This window comes from Ambystoma mexicanum, chromosome 4p (genome assembly GCF_040938575.1).
Source record: "Ambystoma mexicanum isolate Mex_15411 chromosome 4p, UKY_AmexF1_1, whole genome shotgun sequence".
Classification (NCBI taxonomy): Eukaryota; Metazoa; Chordata; class Amphibia; order Caudata; family Ambystomatidae; genus Ambystoma; species Ambystoma mexicanum.
Window position 1 is genome coordinate 214548253 of NC_090927.1, and position 21116 is coordinate 214569368.

A 21116-nucleotide genomic window follows, 5' to 3' on the forward strand; every position below is an offset into this window, starting at 1 on the left:
ACAGGGTGGCTAGTTCTGACCCTGAATATTTGTCAAAACACCCTACTCCTGAGAGCTTGGTTGTACAGGCTGCAACCTCATCAGGCAGCACATCTGCATACCCCACTGCTCCGCAGGATAGGGATGACAAAAAGTATGATGCCATGGCTAAGAAGGTTTTTTTCTGCCTGTAGCATGGCGTTAAAGTCTATTAACGCGACCTGTACGCTCGCTAGGTTCAGCCACACCCTTTGGGAGTGCGCTTCATCAGCGGCTGACTGCCTCCAAGAAGGAGAGGAAAGGGACGCATTTTTAAACATCATCAGGGATGGTAAAGATGCGATGTGCGAGACCCTACAAACTGGCCTAGATTCTGCTGACAGTATCAGCAGGGCCATGGCGGCAAGTACCACAATCCGCAGGCATGCGTGGTTGAGGAAGTCTGGTTTTGCCTCTGACGTGCAGACCAGGCTTTTGAATATGCCCTTTGACGGTTCTACCCTCTTTGGAAAGAAGGCGGATGACAGTTTGGAGAAACTGCAAACGTCCAAGGCAGCAGCCAAGTCATTGGGAGCTGCTATCCGTCAGAATACCTTTCGTCCTTCGGGATCATCGTGGAGAGGACGGTCCTTTCGTTACTATTCCTCATATGGAAGGGGCAGGGGACGACCGGCTCAAAGAGGCCAAGGAAGATTTACCCGTGGTGGACGGGGTAGGGGAAAGAAAGCCGCACCCGCAGGAGCAGGAGCCACTTTACCTTCGGCAACTGCATCAGCCGCTTCAAAACCACTCTGAGGTCTCCCCTCACAGAACACCAGTAGGGGGCAGGTTAACTCACCATCTGACGGAATGGCAGGCTATTACGTCAGATGCTTGGGCTCTGGAGACAGTGGCCCAAGGTTACTGCCTGCCCTTCCTACATATCCCTCAGAGTCATCCACCGGGGAACAACCCTTTGAAGCTTCCAGATCCGCTCCTCTTGCAGGAGGTTTTAGACCTGCTAGAGAAAGGTGCCATAGAACTGGTACCTGTAGCGGAAAGGAACAAGGGTTGGTACTCCCCCTACTTCATAATACCAAAGAAGGACGGAGGACTGAGACCCATCTTAGACTTACGGGAATTGAACAAATTCCTCCGAAAGGACAAGTTCAAGATGGTGACTCTCTCTCAGATCCTTCAGGCCCTCCAGCTTCAGGACTGGTTGGTATCTCTAGACCTCCAGGACGCTTATTTCCATGTGCCGATCCATCCCAGGCACAGGAGATACCTGAGGTTCGCAATTGGCAGCTCTCATTATCAATTTCGAGTTCTGCCATTTGGGCTAACCTCCGCCCCGAGGGTCTTTACCAAGCTAATGTCGGTTGTGGCTGCAAGTCTAAGGAGGGAAGGGATTCATGTCTACCCTTACCTAGACGATTGGTTGATCAGAGCTGTATCTTCGGAACAGGCTCAGAGACAACTAGATTATGTTTGCCACTTCCTTCACAAGCTGGGCTTCTCCCTCAATTTAAAGAAGTCACAGATGATACCATCACAGAGACTCCAATTCATTGGAGCAGTCCTGGACACTTCCCTGGGAAAAGCCTTGCCACCAGAGGTGAGGGCTCGAGATATTCTGCAGATGGTCATCAGATTTCAGAATGCCCAATATCTCCCAGCCTACGACTTTCTGAGGTTGCTAGGCCTCATGGCATCCTGCATATTCCTCGTGCCGGAGGCTCGCCTGAGAATGAGATCCCTCCAGTGGGCACTGAGAACTCAGTGGTCACAGTTCTCAGGAAGGATGACAGATCTCCTTCGGATCCCGGTCAAAGTAGCCCGAGACCTTCAGTGGTGGGCCTGTCGGGAGAACATCCTGAAAGGAGAAATGTTTTGGCAACCATGGCCGGAGATAACAGTAGTCACGGATGCCTCACTCACGGGGTGGGGAGCTCACGCCAACGACTTGACCATCAGCGGTCGTTGGTCTCCATCGGAGTCCAGACTACATATCAACCTGTTGGAGCTGAGAGCCATCAGACTAGCGCTGAAGGCTTTTCTGCCGTCTGTACGGGGAAGAAACGTCCTAATAATGACGGACAATACAGTGGCCATGCACTACCTCAACAAAAGAGGAGGCGTAGGCTCACTACCACTGTGCAGAGAGGCGATGCAGCTCTGGTTTTGGGCAATTCAGGAAGGAATCTCTCTATCGGCAATTCACCTAGCCGGAGAGAAGAACTTGACAGCGGACGCTCTGAGCAGGCAGAGCACAGTCTCTCACGAGTGGGAGATAGCTCAGGAAGTCCTTCAAGAGATCTTCGCCCTTTGGGGAACCCCTCAAGTGGATCTGTTCGCCACCAGTATCAACAGGAAGTGCGACAGATTTTGCTCAAGGGAATTTCCCCCGAGAGGAGCTCTAGGAGATGCGTTCGTAGTGGACTGGGAGTTCCCACTTCTGTACGCGTTCCCTCCGGTCCCTGTCATTCCTCAAATGATCAGGAGGTTGAGAAGGTTTCGGAAGACCATGATCCTAATTGCCCCGGATTGGGCCAGGAGAACGTGGTACCCGGACCTTCTAGACATGTCCATCTGCCCTCCAATTCGACTGCCATACAGAGAGGATCTTCTCTCGCAGAAGGAAGGTCAGGTTCTCCATCCAGCCATCAAGACCCTCAACCTTCACGCTTGGTGTCTGAAAGGTTGAGGTACAAGGATTGGGACCTTCCGGATGATGTTATGGAGGTGTTGCTTTCGGCCAGAAGGCCGGCAACTAAAACTCTATACCGCTGCCGTTGGAACAAATTTTGCAGCTGGTGCAGAGAAAAGAATATTGAACCCTTTTCTTGTGGTACACCTATGGTGTTGTCATTCTTACTTTACCTGGCTAATTCAGGCCTACAGGTTGGCACAATTAAGGGCTATCTCGCAGCGCTATCAATCTTTAAGCGCACTGCAGAGGAGCCTTCATACTTCAAAATTCCATTGGTAATACAATACCTAAAAGGATTAACTAATGTTTATCCCCCGAAACCTTTTCAAGTTCCCTTATGGGATTTAAACCTAATTTTAAACTTCCTAAAGGGTGCCCCTTTTGAACCACTACACTCTTGTTCATTGAAGCTTCTCACCCTCAAAACTGCTTTGCTAATAGCATTGACATCTGCTAGAAGGGTTAGCGAGTTGCAAGCCTTATCGTGTAAACCTCCACATACAATCTTTTACAAGGACAAAGTTGTTCTTCAGGTGAAGCCTAACTTCCTCCCGAAGGTAGTCTCGGAGTTTCACATCACTCAGAAGATTATATTACCTTCTTTCTACCCTCCTCCTCATCCGGGGAAGGAGGAAGAGAGACTGCACAGGCTGGACCCTAAGCGAGCCTTGAGCTTCTATATCAGCAGATTGGCTAAGATCAGACAAGCAGACCAACTCTTTGTAGGTTATGCAGGACATAAGTTGGGCCTTCCAATAACAAAACAAACCATCTCCAGATGGATTATTTTAGCCATTCTGGAGTGCTACAAATTGGCAGGAAAGGAGCCTCCTCAAAATCTAAGGGCTCATTCTACCAGGGGTATCGCAACATCCTCAGCCCTTCAAAGAGGGGTGCCAATTCGAGATATATGTGCGGCTGCCACATGGTCGTCCGCACATACATTTACCAAATTCTATAGCCTGGATTCCTCCTCTAGTCAAGAAACTAGATTCGGCAAGGCTGTGTTACACTCTGTCCATTCTGGAAGGGTAACATAACTTTTATTACTCCCGCCTCCAGTCACAATACCACTGCTATGGGAGTCTATCTAAGATAAGGAATACGTCGGAGGACACAATCCCTTCGAAGAACTAGTTACTCTTACCTTGTAACGTTCTTTCGATGGGATGTTCCTCCGACGTATTCCTTATCGACCCTCCCATCCATCCCCGCAGTATGACTTCCTGTGGGTTTGCAGCCTATGCTCCTTCAAGGTGATTAGTCTAATCCAAAAACATTACTGGGGACTACAAAACGGAACTGAGCAACGGACGCTGCGCGCGGCCTTTATAGGCAGGATGACGTCGACGTCGGCACGGAGGCCGTCGAGGGTCATCGACTCGGCGATCATCGACGCGCAGCGCCCTCTGGCGAAAAAATTTTCCGAGGCCAGCAAAGCTGAAGGATTTCTATCTAAGATAAGGAATACGTCGGAGGAACATCCCATCGAAAGAACGTTACAAGGTAAGAGTAACTAGTTCTTCTCAATGTCACCAAACACAAATATAACTAGACTTGAAATATCTTGCCATACCAGTTCACTTACACCTTACAACTTCCACTAAATACAGGTACAATATCGACCCTTCAAAGGACTGAAGGAACACCATCACTCTACCAGCCCCTTCTGGCCCCACCAACATCAATTTACTCCTTGAGCCGCCCAGCTTCACCCTAAACAAATTCAAAATTCACCCTCTGCTCAAGCTTCAAATCATCAAAGCAAGCCCCTTATCTGCGATGCAGAAGTCTTTACAAAAAGTAAACATTCCACCTGCAGGCAAGAAAACAATGGGTGAAAAAAAAGATTGCAAGACAAATTCAACACACTGAAATCCCTCTGCACTACACACAGCAATCTTATGAAGGATTACCAAGGCTACTTATGACAGACTTCTCAAGCCACCTAAACAAGCAAATCCCTTTACTCGGCCATCAAACATTCCATCAACCCACTGCCAGATCCAGAAGTGCCTCATTTCACAGACAAACACAATAAACACATTCTTCATATACCAAGTAAGAAGAGACTTCACATCAACAATTACTACTGGTCTCAATAGTAATAAAGTATATTCCAATTAATCAATGGAGCTAATACTGTTTCAATACTGTTTCAAATGGCACAATATAGTACATTTAATGTTAATGAGTGCTTTTTAAAGGGCTATTTTCTATGTATAAAACGCTTAGACATGTTTCCATACTCGGCTGATGCAATTCATCAGTGCTAGGTTGCCATCAACTGTCCAAATGGCAAAGTGCACCTCTGTGTGCCCCTCCGCTTCAACAACAGCTATCATTTTAACAAACAGAATGAGCACGGTTCTACGCAGTCACCTTCCATTATCGCACACAATTAGAATAATTTCAAGTTGCTTCTTTCCACCCCCACTTCTCTTCACACAGGGCATGGCGGTTCCAGTGTCAATTAACATTTTATTACCAACTCAACGTTGCAGTCTCCAAAGAGCAAAACGCTGTAGGACAAATGTCTCCTCACAAGTTAATACTGAAAGTAGGTGCTGTAACTATGCTACTACACAATCTTATGCCATCAAAGGGACTCTGCAGTGGAACAAGGTTGAACATTACGCATCTGCAAAGACGCATCATGGAGGCCAGTGTAATCAGTGGAACTTGGATACTGTTCTTATACCGGCCATACCTCTCATTCCATCTGATACAAATATGCCTTTCAAATTCAAAAGAAGATGTTTACCTATACGTTTAGCATTTTCAATTACTATTAAGTCACAGGGACCTGTGCCCCCTTCTTGGAAGCGATTGGTGGTAATTCCGATATTTAAGAAGGGGGACAGAAGTGATCCTATCAATTACCAACCGATATTGACTGTAAAATCTGCAAGAACGGTGTATGTTAATCTGGGTATGGCTATTTTAAATATGATCTCATTAGATGGCCTAACAAAATTTGGCCGAAACGCACTCCAAGCATATGGAAACACTTATGTTTGATAATGTAATGCACCTACCAACACCAATTCAGGAAAAACCTAATAAAACACATCACTGCCACCAATCCTTAGACTCCCATCACGCTCTCCCCTGAGGACACTATCCTGCAATCAAGATAACAGTATATCTTGCTATATTCGTTCTTTATGTAAATATTGTTGTCTGTGTATATGTAACCATATAAGCTTTATATCCTTAGTGCATGTACCTTTGTTTCAGCCCTATTGTTCATATTGTATATATCCTGTAGTCATGCAAAAATTGTTCATCTAGCTTTATGTAAATTCTGTAACCTGTGTATACGCAACTATGTAAGCCTTGCATTTCCTTGTCGTTGCGCCCTTTTACTCACGAGTCTGGTGCGCTTAACAATTGAATAAACAAACAAATAAACAAACAATTGAAAAACGGTCATCTGGGGAAATTACCTATGACACTGTATAGACACAGATTAAACGTGAGAAAGTATGTGTTGGCTAGGATTATTAAATATTGGGTAAAATTGTTGATGCATTAGATTGTTTTGAAAACTACATGGGTAAATTAGGTTATTGAAACCCATTTTTGAAGAAGAATGCCATATTTTGATTGTACCATGTCTAACAGTAGGGATTTGCATCATTGATTAAAATTAACACTAAGCATTAATAAAGGTGCGCATTAACATTTCAAAATTTCGTTTAAGCAACCATGGCAGCATGGGTAGTACAATAGTTGTCCAAATCATAAACTATTCACAAAACATTCAGGCTCTCTTTGCTGCATATGGTTTCCAAGCTATCAAATTCAAAACCAACGTTCTCAGAAGGAATGTCTTGCCAAGTGCTGCCTGGTGCAGAAGGGATTAGGGCAAAATATATTTTAATGTAACTTTTTCTGTCATCTCGTAACTGAAAAGAATCCATCTTTTGTCACTCGCTCTGCCGGCACCTGCTTGATCTGATCTACTTTGCTGCACATCCCCTTCTTTTCCTGTGTGCCTCTCGCTGGTCAGCATGACACCTCATCTTGTTTGCCTTTGTTCCTTTACCACATACCTTTGCTATCGTAATTCTGTCCTGGTAAAGCATTCTGTGCGCTACTTGCACGTTCCGTTTCCCTAAGCAGACCACCCGGGCATTATGTTCTTTTCGCAGGCACCAGCATCTTGGGAGGATAGCTCAGGGGCAATGTGCTCCCCTTGGAAGCAAGATGACATGGAGCAACACAGTTTCGATCCCCGGGTCAGCGCTTTTCTGGGTATTCTGCACGTTATAAATAACCTATCATATCTGTGCGAGCTTGCAGCTGGCTTGCGATTGGCCTTGGCCTTCCTCAACTGGGCCTATCAGAAGGCCGGCAAGCTTCGCCGGCCCTCCTCACAAGGCCCACTCCGAAGGCCCCTGTCTGCACCCTGTCTGCTGCCCGGACGCTCCCAGGTGAAACACTGTACCTAGCTGTCCCACCCCCCCCCAGTTGTATGCATGTATGTGCCTGAACCCTGTTCCTAGCTGCCCCCCCTTGTATGCATGTGCCTGTATGCCTGAACCCTGTACCTAGCCGCCCCCCTTTTGTATGCATGTGCCTGTGTACCTGAACTCTGTCCCTAGCTGTCCCGCCTGTTGTATGCATGTGCCTGTGTGCCTGAACCATGCACCTAGCTGCCCCCCTGCTGTATGTATGTACCTGAACCCTGTACCTAGCTGCCCCCCCTGTTGTATGCATGTGCCTGAACCCTGTACCTAGCTGTCCCCCTGTGCCAGTAGTCTTTACTTAATCTTTGTGTTGTAGCCGCCCTGCAACATGGGGTTACGCTCCCTGAATGTGCCCATCTGATTTGAATTTACTGCAGCTTTGTGTCGTAGCTGCCCTGCAATATGAGTTAGGCTCCCTGAAAGTACCCATCTGATTTGATATTACCTCATCTTTGTGTTGCAGCCGCCTTGCAACATGGGGTTAGGCTCCCTGAAGGTGTCCATCTGATTTGACTTTACTGCATCTGTCTCGCAGCTGCCCTCCAACAAGGGGTTAGGCTGCCTGAATGTGCACATTTGATTTGACTTTACTGCACCTTTGTGTTGCAGCCGCCCTGCAACATGGGGTTAGGCTGCCTGAATTTGCCGATTTGATTTGACTTTACTGCACCTTTGTGTTGCAGCCGCCCTGCAACATGGGGTTAGGCTTCAGGAATGTGCCCACTTGAACTCTATTGTACTTTTGTGATGTAATTACCTTTTGTTTGCTCATATCTGTAACCCAACTCCTCTTACCACTTTAACTTGCTCTCTGTGATGTAATTACTTCCTGCTCATTCTGACCTTTCACCATAAGCACTGTAACCAAGTTCTTAAGCATAAGCACCTAGATATCTCCGGGTTTGGTGCACTATATAAATAAATAAATGTACTATCCAATCTGATGTCTTGGCAACTTGTCACTGTGAACTATAGTCTGGGAGGCAGGTGGAGGGAAGTGGCTTTATTGTATTCTGCTTGTTAGGGAGTTATGAATAGTTCCTTCATTAGCTGGTCAGGTTGTATGGCAATCTATACAGCTATACGCAAAGTCTTTGGCACACCTTGTAATTCTTCATTTCAGGTAATTCCTCAGCAAATTAATTTGGGGGGCTGTAAGGTTGTAAATGAATGGGACGTTGCCTGTAAGAACTTTCTTTCAAAACACCGATATTACTGTGTGGAAGATCTAATGTTTGCACATAAGAAAACGAAGCGTGAACTGTTCGAGACTGATTGGGTCTCATATTGCTTGGACGCTTTATTTTTGATATTAGAGCTTTGGGCTGCTTGCCCTAAGCTCTTATTTAACCAGACGGTTATCTCTCTATTTTAGAAAACAGTTTCTAAGACTGCGTTTTAATCTGTATTTAACAAAAGAAGTTATTGGTGCTAGAACTGGGAAGCCCTGCTCCGAGATAGGTTGTAGACTATCGGGGCAATGTGGAAACCGTGAGACATCTAGTAATCGAATGTCCTCATTTAATACAGCTTCGAATTCAATTGTTTGCAAAATTTGTGAAATTGGGAGCGTGTAGCGCCAGACTATTTTTGGCATATTTTAAGTTTAGAGAGAATGAATTTGTGTATTGCTGCGATTCATTTTTTTGAAATTGTTTGAAGTTTTGAAACTGCACTGATGTATTGTGATGAATTGTTCTTTTTTCTCCTGTTTTGAAATATTGAAACTGTTTTTCTACTTGTTATGTATTGTGTTTAATTGCTCTATGAAATGTTTGCAAAAGGTTTCCTTGTTTAAGCCAAATTGCAATTAATAAATAAAGGGGCACCTTTGTGTAGATCTGTTCCTTGGTGTGCGCCTCCTAAATCTTTCTCACCGCGCAGCGTTTGGCAGCAGTCTGGAAGGGGGCCCAGACAGAACGAGGATTTCTGCCCTTTTCATTACCACTCTAAAATGTCTAACTCGGGAGGAAAGATAGCTCGGGCAACGCGTTTGTCTTCGGTGCAAGACAACATAGCGAAACATGGGTTTGAATCCTGATCCCGTTCTTAGAAAACACTCGCTAGTATTAAGCGCATTATAAAAGAACAATTCTAATTGTAACTGGCAGTGCACTAACATTCCTCAACTTAAATCAACAGTTCACACCCTCACGCCACCTGTTCCAGCACTCAAAACCGGTTAGATCCTCACTACTGCAGACTACCGCACTCAACCCAAAGAACCCTCACATATAACACCAATCCCGCTCCCCTTCAGTGCAAAGAGTGAGGTTTGGCACACATTCATTTATGCAGTAATGCAGAAACGACACAACTTCCTAAAATACACAAATCTAGCGTCATATCAAGATGCAGTACCAAAACTACCACCATGCGAGCCATTGTCTATACCCGTCATATTATGGATAATGGCAATCTGTGCACCCTAGTTCTGCAGCACCTCTCGGCAGCTTTCAACAGCCTCAACCTCATTGCCTTAAACACACTATCAATTTTCAGGAGCTTCCACTGACAAGGTTGGGGAGGAAGGATAGCTCAGCTGCAACGCGTTTGGTTCTGAAGCAAGACAACCCGTGATTTGAAACCACTCATTGGTATTAAGCATGTTATAAAAGAAAAACTATAATAAAAGGTTTTGCGAAGGTTATCCTAACTCACTGATGCAAAGTTTCCAGATGTGCAACATCAGAACTCAACAACCTCTCATGGCGGCATTTCCCAAGGTTCCAGCGAGACACCTCAAACCTTTACCTAGACACACTGGGGTCACTCCTCACCTAAACAAATCTTAGATTTGCAAGTGCACTGATAGCACACATCCAGCGATGACATCCCCAAGTGAAACACTGCTTTCCCCTAATCAAGTGAATACCAGAACCTGACCCTGAGCAAACTGAATTCCCATGCCTTGCCAACAGCTCAAAAATAACTCTAGTGCAAAACGAAATCCCAACAGAAGCCTCAACAAATCTCTACAAGCCTACATAGCAATGTTAATAAAATTATTCAGACAGTGACCTCTCCATGACACATCAGTAAGAAAAAAACGAGACTGCTCAGTACCTGTCAGCCCTCCTATGAAAAATGGAGCTGCTCCAGTCCAAAACAGACTTCACGCTCCTCAACTAAGCCACAGTCCTTACTGTACAATAGAAATACCCTCTTTGATGCCCTGTTCACCGCTGCATTGTATGCAAATATATTTCAAAGAAAACACGTGTCTCTTATTAAGATTAATTGTGGGACAGGGGACCTTAATGACTGTCTCAGATTTCACACAGCATATTGCCTAGTGGTCACACTTTAAAACTCCTCCAGACTGGGTGAATCCTCGTTCTCCGTCCAAGCACCGATCTGGAACTCCCTACCCTTACACATTCACAATATTGAAAATCACTGGAAATTCAGAAATGCCCTCAAACCCCAGCTTTTTCCTGCCTGCCCTTGAACGCCCCCACCTCTAAACTATGCAGCTGAACCCAAACGCAACATTCCTATCCACCAATTACTGCACGGATACTGGCAGCGTTCGCATCGGATCTCCATGACAAACTATCTCCCTCCCCATGCACAACAACGCTCCTACCCATCAATGCCCCAGGGATGCCGTCAGCGTTCACTGAGGTGCACTGAAATAAACCTTGTTCCTCCCTAGAAAAACACTTCTACCCATCAATATCTCATGAATGCTGGCAGCTTTCGCAGAAACACTCCATAACAAACTTTCGCTCTCCCTGTTGTCCTCCCTCATTCCCCACGCCCTCTCCTACCGGAACCCGCCCTCGCTGCTCAGACTTTCCTTCCAGGGAGACCACGAATAATGAGACCAGCCATCAGCATTGGACAGAGAAAAAGAACACTACAGCTTAACTCCATCCAAGCATACGGTATGTATACCTTACACAACGTCTGTGGACACAGGCCGCAGGCACGGCCAACCCTCCATGCACCATAGAATGCAGCTATGGCTATGCCATTCCAGTCTTGCAGCACACAACTGTCCATGCTGAACCCCCTGATGTACCTCAACACCTCTGCCACTAGTATACAGCGACAGCCAACGAATTCGGACTACCTGGGCACACATCGAATCTTCAGCAATAGCACTTTATCCTAAACCAACAGCGCCCACCCACATGCCTGACCTTTGGGCTGCTTAAATCCTAATCCGGCAAAATAACTGATGTAATCTTTCAGGGTACTGTGGTAGGCAAGGTAGTGGTATAGTGGGCCTGTGGCCAGATTCACAGATTGGTGACATGGTTGGAACATGTGTCTCGCATTGACAAAAGGAGGTATGGAGGTACAGGCGTAATCAGATAAACCGATTTAGCCAGAGAACAACCCTTGGGCCACCACAATCTGATTTCCTCATGCCATCACAACCGTCCTCACTCACTTCCTCATGCTCCAAGCATTCTAAATTGTGGCAGCCTCATGACATTCCATGTAATGCCGTCTCGCTGTGAAGGGAAAGGATGCCACAAACAAAGTAAACTCTCAAATCAAATCAAATCAAATTCTTTAATGTGATATAGGTTGAAAATAAATTCAAACTTTACACATATATTAATAATACATTAGCATAAAATCATACACATAAAATCATCAGTCGTAAATCAACGCTCCATATAACATATAGTGCAAAAAAAAAAAAAAATAATTTTTTTTCTTTCCTTTTCCTTTTTCTTTTCTTCCTCCCTTCCCTTTCCCTTTTCTTCTTCCCCTTCTTTTCTTCTTTTTCCCTTCCTTCCTTTCCTCTTCTTTCCTTCTTTTTTTTAAAATCAAAGAAAAAGAGAGAAGGAGATCTAAGCTGGAGAAAAACAGTAATTAGATGCATTCCTAATATTGTTTGCAAATACTTTTACAAGCTTGCATGTTTTCCTCCAGGACCCTTCAAACAGTATATTTGGGTCCCACTATGACCCGTAGCATTCCTAAATACAGGCCGCTTCTGTTTGCATTGACGATCCCATTCCAACCCGAGCCTTAGTTCAGCTCTCGATCATAATATGAATAGATGCATCTTGCCACTGTTAGTCCTGGGAGGTCACAGCAAGACCTGTGACTACGCTCGTCCTATACACTTAAGAGAGCCCAGCTGGAACCATGGCCTCTTCCATGTAAAATGATAATTGATCATACTTAAAGCCCCAATCCTGGTTCTATCTGTTGCCAGATATTATAGAGTGCTATGAATAAGTGCATGTTGCAAGTATTGGTACAATACTGCCAGAATGAGAATTCATGTATAGTGAGCGGATCATGCACAAATTCACCCAGGAAATTGTCAATTGTCTTCTTCAGTGCCCGGCATTGAGTTAATAAATGTCTGGCTGTCTCTGAGCACAAGGGGGATTTGCAGATCCGGCATGTTCGTTCTACTACAGGAATATTTTCCCGTGCTCCTGTGATGGATAAGGTCGGTAATTGTTCTAATCGGAACAAGATGATGAAACGACGGAGTCTTCTGGTGGGACAGAGAAAAAGGTAGGCCTGCGGTTTCATGAACTTATACACTCTGTAATTCACAAAGTGATATGATTGAAGAGTGTCTAAATGGGCAAAATTCTCCAGCCAGTCCCACAGGTCCACCTTTTTCCCAAGTGCATTTAACATTTCCTTAGGAACACTTATCCCTCTGAGTCCAGCCAATTTCATTAAGGAATTTTCCCATAACTTTATAGAAAGACGAGGTGGTATGTTTTTTGCTTAATTCCTGATGTAGAACTACTAATAGAGGATTGGATGATCCACTTGTCATCTTAAGATAGAACCCAGTTCTTCTTTTCAATACCATAGCCTTAAGTGAAGGGAGGCCCAACTGTAATCTTATCAGGGCCATCCGCACACCCGGGGGAAGCCCCAGCATGCGTCGCCAGAACTTTCCCTCTAACACTTGGAGCCACGCCAGATTTACCGTCAGCAGCGACTCAAGGCCATATATGACCATAGGTGCGAAAACTTGCATGTAAAGGTGGCGGGTCCCCCACAGAGTAAAGCCCCCTTGTTTATTAGTGAAAGATGCAATAAGTGAGATCACTTGAAGGGCCCTAGTAACACGGCCCTGTCTGCATAGAGCATAATCACCTAGGGGCTCCATTTCCACTCCTAGGTAGCGATAGGACGGGGCGTACAGAATAGAATGTTTATGGACTGTCAAATTCACACGGGTTACTCTTTTCCTAGTGAATCTCAACACATTAGTCTTCTCCAAATTGATGGTCAGGCCGTTGATCTTAGCGTACTCCCAGAGAGTATGGGCAGAACGCCTGAGGCCACCAATGGTGCTATCGAGGACTACCAAATCGTCGGCATACGCCAACACCACACATAAAACTTTGCCTATTTTTGGTGGGCAGTTATTTACCTCAGCAAGAGTCGCAGGGATGTGATGTACATACAGGTTGTATATGAGAGGCGCTGTAACGCAGCACTGCTTGACCCCTCTATTTTGCATCACATTTCGGGTCGAGTTGCCCTCCTGGTTGAGTCTGAGGCACACTGATGTATCTTGGTGGAGCAATCTAAGGTAATATAACAAACCTGTAGGGCAACCCAGCACTTCTAGCTTGTTCCAAAGCCTTGCTCTCGGAATAGAATCAAAAGCGGCCTTAAAATCAATAAATAGTGCGTACAACGGGGGCTGGCCCCTACTAAGCGCCCTCATACGCAATATATCCATTACCAAAAGGTTATGCGATGTAGAAAAACCCCGCCTAAAACCGCATTGAAATCTACTGAGTATACCAGTGTTCTCTACCCATTTTTGCATTTCACTGAGCAGAAGAGAGGCAAAAAGTTTCCCAGTGACATCCAGCATGGATAAAAGCCTGTAATTGTTTGGATCTGTACGATTGCCTTTTTTAAACACCGGGATCAGAATAGCAGTTTGCCAAGATCGGGGGATTTTCCCCAGTACAAAGATCTTATTAAAAAGTACAGAGAATAAGTCCGTCCAAAAGGACGGGTTTTTCTTTATCACTACATTCGCAAGCCCATTTGGACCGGGAGCTCTAGAAGACTTGAGGATGACAATTTTGTTATATATTGCCCTAGGCGAAACGTCAAAAGGGGGAAGGATAGGAGGCTTCCCCATAGAGCTACTCTCGGGCCCATCTTTCTCAGGATTGCGATAAAGGAGGAATTGTTCCCATATTTTCTCGTTGATTGGATTAGCGACAGATCCTTTAACCTTCGCTCTATTCTCATTTAAGAGTGCCCATATACTTCGGGAGTTTCTAGAACAGATAGTTTTAACAAGTCGCTGATAGCAATTGTTTCTCTCTATTCTCTTAATACCCTTTATCTCTGCTCTATATCGATTTTTGGCCGTTCTTAATTTCTCACGATATAAGACTCCAGAAAGGTTCTGACATTTTAAGCTACGTATCATTCTTCTGAGCCCTCTCTTGGCATCCCTAATTTCCCCATTATACGGTAGAGGAGCACTTCCCTCTTTCAAAATATAGCCCTTTTTGATAGCGGCATGATGATCTGAAAACCCTGATATCCACCCTTCAATTTCATTTACAGACATACACAGGAAATCACCCAGACCATCTGCCACATCCAGATTAAGTGCTTCAGAGGCCGCTCTTACATTCTTCTCCGTCCAAACTATTCTAGTTCCTGAACAGTTAGTTAAAATACTTCGGATGTTTAGTTTAGGAGTGTCAGGAATCGGGGTCTGGAATGTACATATTAATGCCGCATGGTCGCTCCAACTGTTGGGCTCTACCCACATATCAGCCACTCTTGACTGCATCTCGGGGCACATCAATATATAGTCTAATGTACTCCAGGATGATCCGTTAGACCAAGTGTTTCCCTGGCCTATCCCCCTGAGGTGCGGCCATTGATCATAGCCAAGTCCCAAGATTCGAACAGTTGCATCCACCCCAGGCCTTCCTTCTCCCTCTTTCCGTGTGTCATCAGACATCTGGAGCTGAGGCCTGGATTAGAAGCTATAGGAGTTTCATCGGACATGTGACAATTGAAGTCCCCCACTACCATGACTGCGGCTTTCCTAGTTCCCAATGACCAGGAGGTTAATAGATCCTGTAAAGCCTCTTGTAGAGAGTCACTTACTACTGCTCCAGGGGGGTTATAAAGGTTGATAAGAAGAAACTTAACTCTTCCCTCACCGTGGGGGTAAACAACTTCCACTGCCAATAATTGATCCTCAGCTCTGCATCGAATTTTTCGAGACATCATGGTGTTAACAACCCCCGTGAGTAGGCCGCCATAAGGGCGTCCCTTGCTTCCCCGTTGTTCTTCTGTCCTTGTCTTTGAAATCCGATTTCTGATTTTGACAGCTAAACCACTACCTTAGCTGCTCATTATTGTTAATCCTGTGTTTTAAAACGATTTTCCATTTGCTGTGTATTTCTTTTGCATTTGCTTTCTCCCCAAAATCGATTTTCCTACTTTGTTTCTACGTTGCCCTGGTGTGCTGACTAGTAGTCTCTAAGATTCCCTATCTCCTCAAGTGTTGCAACACACATTTCCTTTCTTGCTGTCCCCTAGCAGTTGAGTGCCATGCGAGTAATAAGCAAAATACAATTCTGCCGTTTTGCTCCAAAAACAGGTTTTCACTTTCTTTTCTGGCTTCCCATCTTTGGGTGGTGGGCTTTATTACAAATCCGACTTTTCTCTCTCTATCCTTACTCCTTGACACTGCCTTGCCTTCAAAGAAATTACGTTTGCTGATGTTTGGGGGTGAGTGTTGCAGGGGGCAGTGCTTAACCTTAGTGCTATCACTTGCTTTCAGACAGTTTTCCTGTTTTGCCATTAAAGATCTGTGTGAACTGTTAGGATTTCTGAGCCAATTGTTCTGTAGGAAGCATTGCATTTGTGTTGCCATATATTAGTGGCTGTTGTATTTTGAGTATTTGTTCCTTTTTCATTAAATCATAAATTAATAAATATCTGTGAGTGTGCCGTATTATAAAACCGTGACATTCCGTGAATAATGGGGTGAATAGATCCCCTGGTGTTTCTGCCCTATATCCTTGTAATGTTTTTTAGCAACCGATCTTGTTTGCTCACTGAAGTCCTTATTGACCGCTTAACCAATCGGGATGCTCTGAAGGCAGTAAGGGAAGAGTTCAGGCTGAGTAAAAGGAAGCTGGTGTGCAGTAGCTTTGTGTGGTTAGGTTCAAGGAGTCTGAGGGATGTGGTTACCAGGTTCTGCGGAAGCGAGGGCCAGAAGTGAAGTGGGAACCAAGGAAATTCGACTTTGGCAATTGAATTGAATGGAATGCAGGCTTTTCCTTGTGAATAAAGCCTGCTTTCCTAGCATCCTGATTGGTTGGCACTATGCATTTGGGTTTAGCAGCAGCATGACAAAAGTTCATCTTTAAAACACAACTACCTGCACAACATTAGAAGGAGCTTTTTATGTTAAATTGTATTGTACGGCACACCATTACCATGGGTACAGTCTCAGTGTTCACGTGGTTCTGTAAGAGAGTGGGTCAGTGATGGAAGAGGGAGTAGGATAGATCTTGTGCTTTTCTGTTGCCGCATGTGGAACCTGGAGAAACTGGCGCCTGTGCGAGTCGACTTTCTTGGTGTGTTTGGATTGTGCGCACCTGGTTTATTGTGTCTGGAAGGGCAGCGTCCAGTGATTTGGATGTTTGTTTGCAGCTGTCAGTTTCGTGGTGCATGTGCGGTTTGTGTGTTTTTGTGTAATTAGGCTCCATTAGATCGTGTGGGGCAAGCGTGGGTTTGCTGGAGATGAGTCAGTAGCTGGGAGGGTTAGTAGTTGGTGTGTTGATTTAGTTTTATTCATTAGAATGGAGATTTCATGAAACCATTTCTTTCAATTCATTCAGAAAAGTCACATAGGAAAAATGCTTTTCAAAATATTTCCCAGCCAAAATGAAAATACATAGACTGCCTCCCCGTCATGATAAATGCACACCTTTTTGCCTAATCAAAAGCCCAAAATGACAATCTGTCCACCCAAAGCAAGTCTTGATCCGCTTTCATTTCCATAAATATTCCGTTTTCACTTCAGTCTGCATCAAGTTCTCATTGCAATTAAAACCTATAATTTCAGACATTCACAGTGCCTACAAATAGTCAAGTACAATCGTACTACAACGTATAACTACAATCGTATTTACTAACAAGTTTCAAATGGAATGATTTAGTTTAATTTGCAATCTAGTTAATTTTGTTTTAACAGCCAACGTTGGGTACACTGTTTTCTTGATCCACAAAGTGCTAATAATTTAGTTTTTTATTAGCGCTTAGTTTTAGCACTATATGCCACAGGCATCAATACCTTTTCTAGACCTCCTGAGGAGTCTGTATTGCTTGAAAACATGCCCTTTCCCTGCGTGGTCTTCCGCTTTGCCTCAAGTTGCTTGTTGTCCTGCATTAAATTCCCCTTCCCAGCCTTGGACTCCGCTATAGGGCAATGCCCGACGTCCCGCCCAACAGGTTGGAGTGGGCCATTTTCTTCTGTCAAGTTGGGCCTGTTTTTTGGCCAGGGCAGGTAATTAGAAGTTACTGTACTTTGTGGCTGGTAGTTTTGACCATTTGTACTGGCCGAATATGTTTTGAAATGCACCAGTTGCAACACATTTTACCCCAAACTCCCCCTTGGCCCGTCCTTCTGCCTCACATATTACGTTTGTATGGCTTTTCAGCTTCAGAAAGATTGATGCACATAGAGATGAGGGTGAGAGTGGGAGGTCGGCAGTACCCACCTGGCAGTCTCTTCTTGTGCAGTATTTTGATACATCCTGTGGGCACTCTGTAAGCTCAGCCACATGATAGTAGCAGTTTACACACTAGACCGAACATTGCACTTGCTGAACTTACTGGTAATTATATTTTTTATTTGCTTAGTGTGTCTAATAAGGTAATGATTGTTTTTTGCCAACGTATTAACATTATAATTTCTGCCTTTCAGATCTAGACTTAAGCTGCCGCAGAAGACCATGTCCCTCTGGTCCTGGGTCAATCAGGTCAAAGAAACTCGAAAATTCACAAATCCTCTGTTTGAGGCCAATGGTCTGGTAATCTGGCCTTCAGTAGCCCCTCAGAGTTTGCAGCTTTGGGAAGGTAAGCTAATTTCTTGAGCCTTACATTTGCTTGCAAGCGATTGAGACACCTCTATGTTGCTTTGGCACTTGTTGTTTGTGAAGCTCCACGTACAGGATGTGTCAGTAGTCTGGTCTTGAGTGGATGAAAGTTCTAGTTTGCTCATACTTTATGTATTTTTACCTCCCACCCTCACACTCCGAGTATTTGGGCGATTGTGACTCCACCTGCATTTATTGGTATCAAGTGATAATGTTGCTACGGAAATGGCCACACTGTGATCACCCATCTGCCCCCAGGGGGGCTAATACGTATGGCCCAATGTTTTGGGGGCTGGGGGGAGAGGGGGCTGCTTACATAGTAAGCAGCCCCCTCTCCCCTCCCCTCACAAACAGATCCCTGGTCTAGTGGCATCGCTCTGTGCCCGATCCGCGACAGCAATGCTTCAAAAAGGTGTCATTGGAAAGGGGAAATTCTCTCCTTTCAAACGATATCTCCCTCGATCTGAATGGCACAATAGTGCCGCAGATCGAGGGGGGGGGAAGTGGAGACTCGCCTTTCATTTTCACTGCGGCAGCCGAAAATGGCTGCTGCAGTGAATATTCCTTTGTTTCATGTCGGCGTGCATTACACACGCCGACGTGAAACTGAAACAAATCCAACCCCCAGGCCATGAGGAGGAACCTCCTCCTCACATAGCCCAGGGGTTGGATTTCAGTACAAAATGAAGTGCCAAAAAGGACGAGCTATCTCGTCCTTGACAACACAGAGGTAATGTCAAGGACGAGATGGCTCGTCCTTGGCACTTGAGGTTACATTTAAATCCTTTGGAAATACATGCAGGACTCTACTCAGACTTTTAGCATGACCATTAGTGCAACCCAAAACGATACAAGAAGGCATTGTTATATTGCTCATATGATCTGCTAAATAAATATAAATAAATATTACTATAAAAAAGTATCAGAGTAAATCAAACATCACTTTCCTTTTGATAATAAAGAAATGTACTTTATAGAAAATGGCACCTAAAGCAAACATGCATTGAAAACATGCACTACGAAAGATTACGATTGGAAACAATACTCTTATGTGCTCATTACAGAGATAAAAATGTGTAGGACGGTTTGAAAATGGGGTGTACATTGGGTATAAAGCAATAGAAAGTTGCTGATCAGAGAACGTTGACACTACAGAAAACAATAGTAAAAGTTGACTAACCGTTTCTTAGAGGAACAGATGAGCCGACTCAGCCAGCAAGGTAAAAAATGGAGAGCTGGCGATATCCGTTTTTGATCTCACAGATGTGTTCTTGTTAACTCTCACAGTGTTTATAAAGGATTACAGAAGTGGGTGTATATGCAATTGTCTCTGTTCACACCCATTAGGCCTCTGACAATGTTTGGCCTCAACCCAGCCAGTGCATCCCCTTGCGAGTGCATGCCCACAGTTACAAACTGTCATTGATCGCAGAGAGGGATGGATCGGGGTGAGGCGAGCGCAATAAGGCCGAACACAGTCGAAAGACGCAGACCTATGTTGATTGCAGTGACAGGGTATTCAAAGGGGAGCCTGGAGACCCAGGTCTGGGGTGGCCATGTGGACAATGGTGCCCATGTAAAAGAACCCTTTGTGGTGGATATGGCATTCCGCACCTTGAGCGGTCCATCCTCCAAGCCCACTTGCGAGTACACACCTATAGGTGCGAACTGTCCATGATAGTGGAGGGGGAAAGATGTGGATGAGGCGAGCGAGATAAGCCTATAAACTGTTAAAGCACACCAATCTTTTACAATACTCTTAGATGTTTGGACGTGTTGTGGTGTTACAAACAATGGTTAATAATAGCTCAGATTAACTCATTTTTTATTATGTTTGGTAAAGTGGATGGCAATTACAGTACAAATGATACTGCTGCGGTCGAGGTACTGCCTGTATAAATCCACGGTATTGTCCATGGTCACTAGGGAATCAATCATGAATGGTTCGAACCACACAGGCAGGTATTACTTGTTGAAAGTGAAATCCCAGTCTTCCATGAATCCACCATGTAAAGCCACGATATGCCACAAGCATGTACCACCTGTGTAAGAGATTCAGAAATAGTTACCTTGAATTAACCCAATAATTGCATTTTAGTTGCACAAAGGCATTTTTATGCTTTAAAAAGTAACCTTTTGTACAAAGTACTGACAGTACTTCTAATTTCAAGTAGGGATCAATTAGAAACGTGAATGCACATTCCAGCAAAAACTGTTTGGGAGATACTTCCAAGTGAAAGAAACTTAATTGTTCGAACTATATATCTAAAGATGAACAATTTGGTTTCAGATTTTGTCAGTGATCCCTCGAAGTTATATTGATGTAGGGGAACAACATATTACGTTAACAGTCTCGGTCGTCAAACACGCAACCTGTATAGAGTGAATGTACTAGTTACTTGGATTACGAGGCTGAACTGTAGCTCAAAGTTCATGCATAAGGACCATCATTCGCAACACATATCTTGTAAGGCAGGCGGCTCTGTATTCATGCAACCTGGTAACACATAGTGGTGGTGTTTCTTCTTCGGCAATGTAGGCCAAGCAGCCAGAGTTCTCTTTGCAACAGTAGTTCTCCACCAGAGTAGGCATAAGCTCACAACGATGACGGGTACACCAGGTGTAAGCGTGTTCCATGTGACTGGGTTCGAGCTCCATTGATGGATCCTCCTGACTTTCATCTGATTCGACAGCGTCTCAATTTTTCTCTTTCAAGTATTTCCTCTTCTGAATATTCAGGCTCGTACAGGTAGGGCTGAATTGCTGCCATAGTTTCTGAATAGTGAAGAAGCACAGAATCAACAGTGAGGTAAATAAGAATGTTTTGGTTTGGATACAGTATAGAAGAGGTTTTCCACTTACATTGAA

The 21116-nt window shown here is 44.6% G+C and overlaps 1 protein-coding gene across 1 annotated transcript in view; it reads left to right on the forward strand.

Moving 5' to 3' along the window:
- The window catches only part of MTMR9 (myotubularin related protein 9), a 632238-nt gene that overhangs the window by 554493 nt on the left and 56629 nt on the right, over positions 1-21116 (forward strand). The window contains exon 9 of the mRNA XM_069605728.1: positions 18077-18228. Within this exon, the coding sequence (XP_069461829.1) occupies positions 18077-18228 (152 nt within the window). The remainder of the gene's footprint in view (positions 1-18076; positions 18229-21116) is intronic.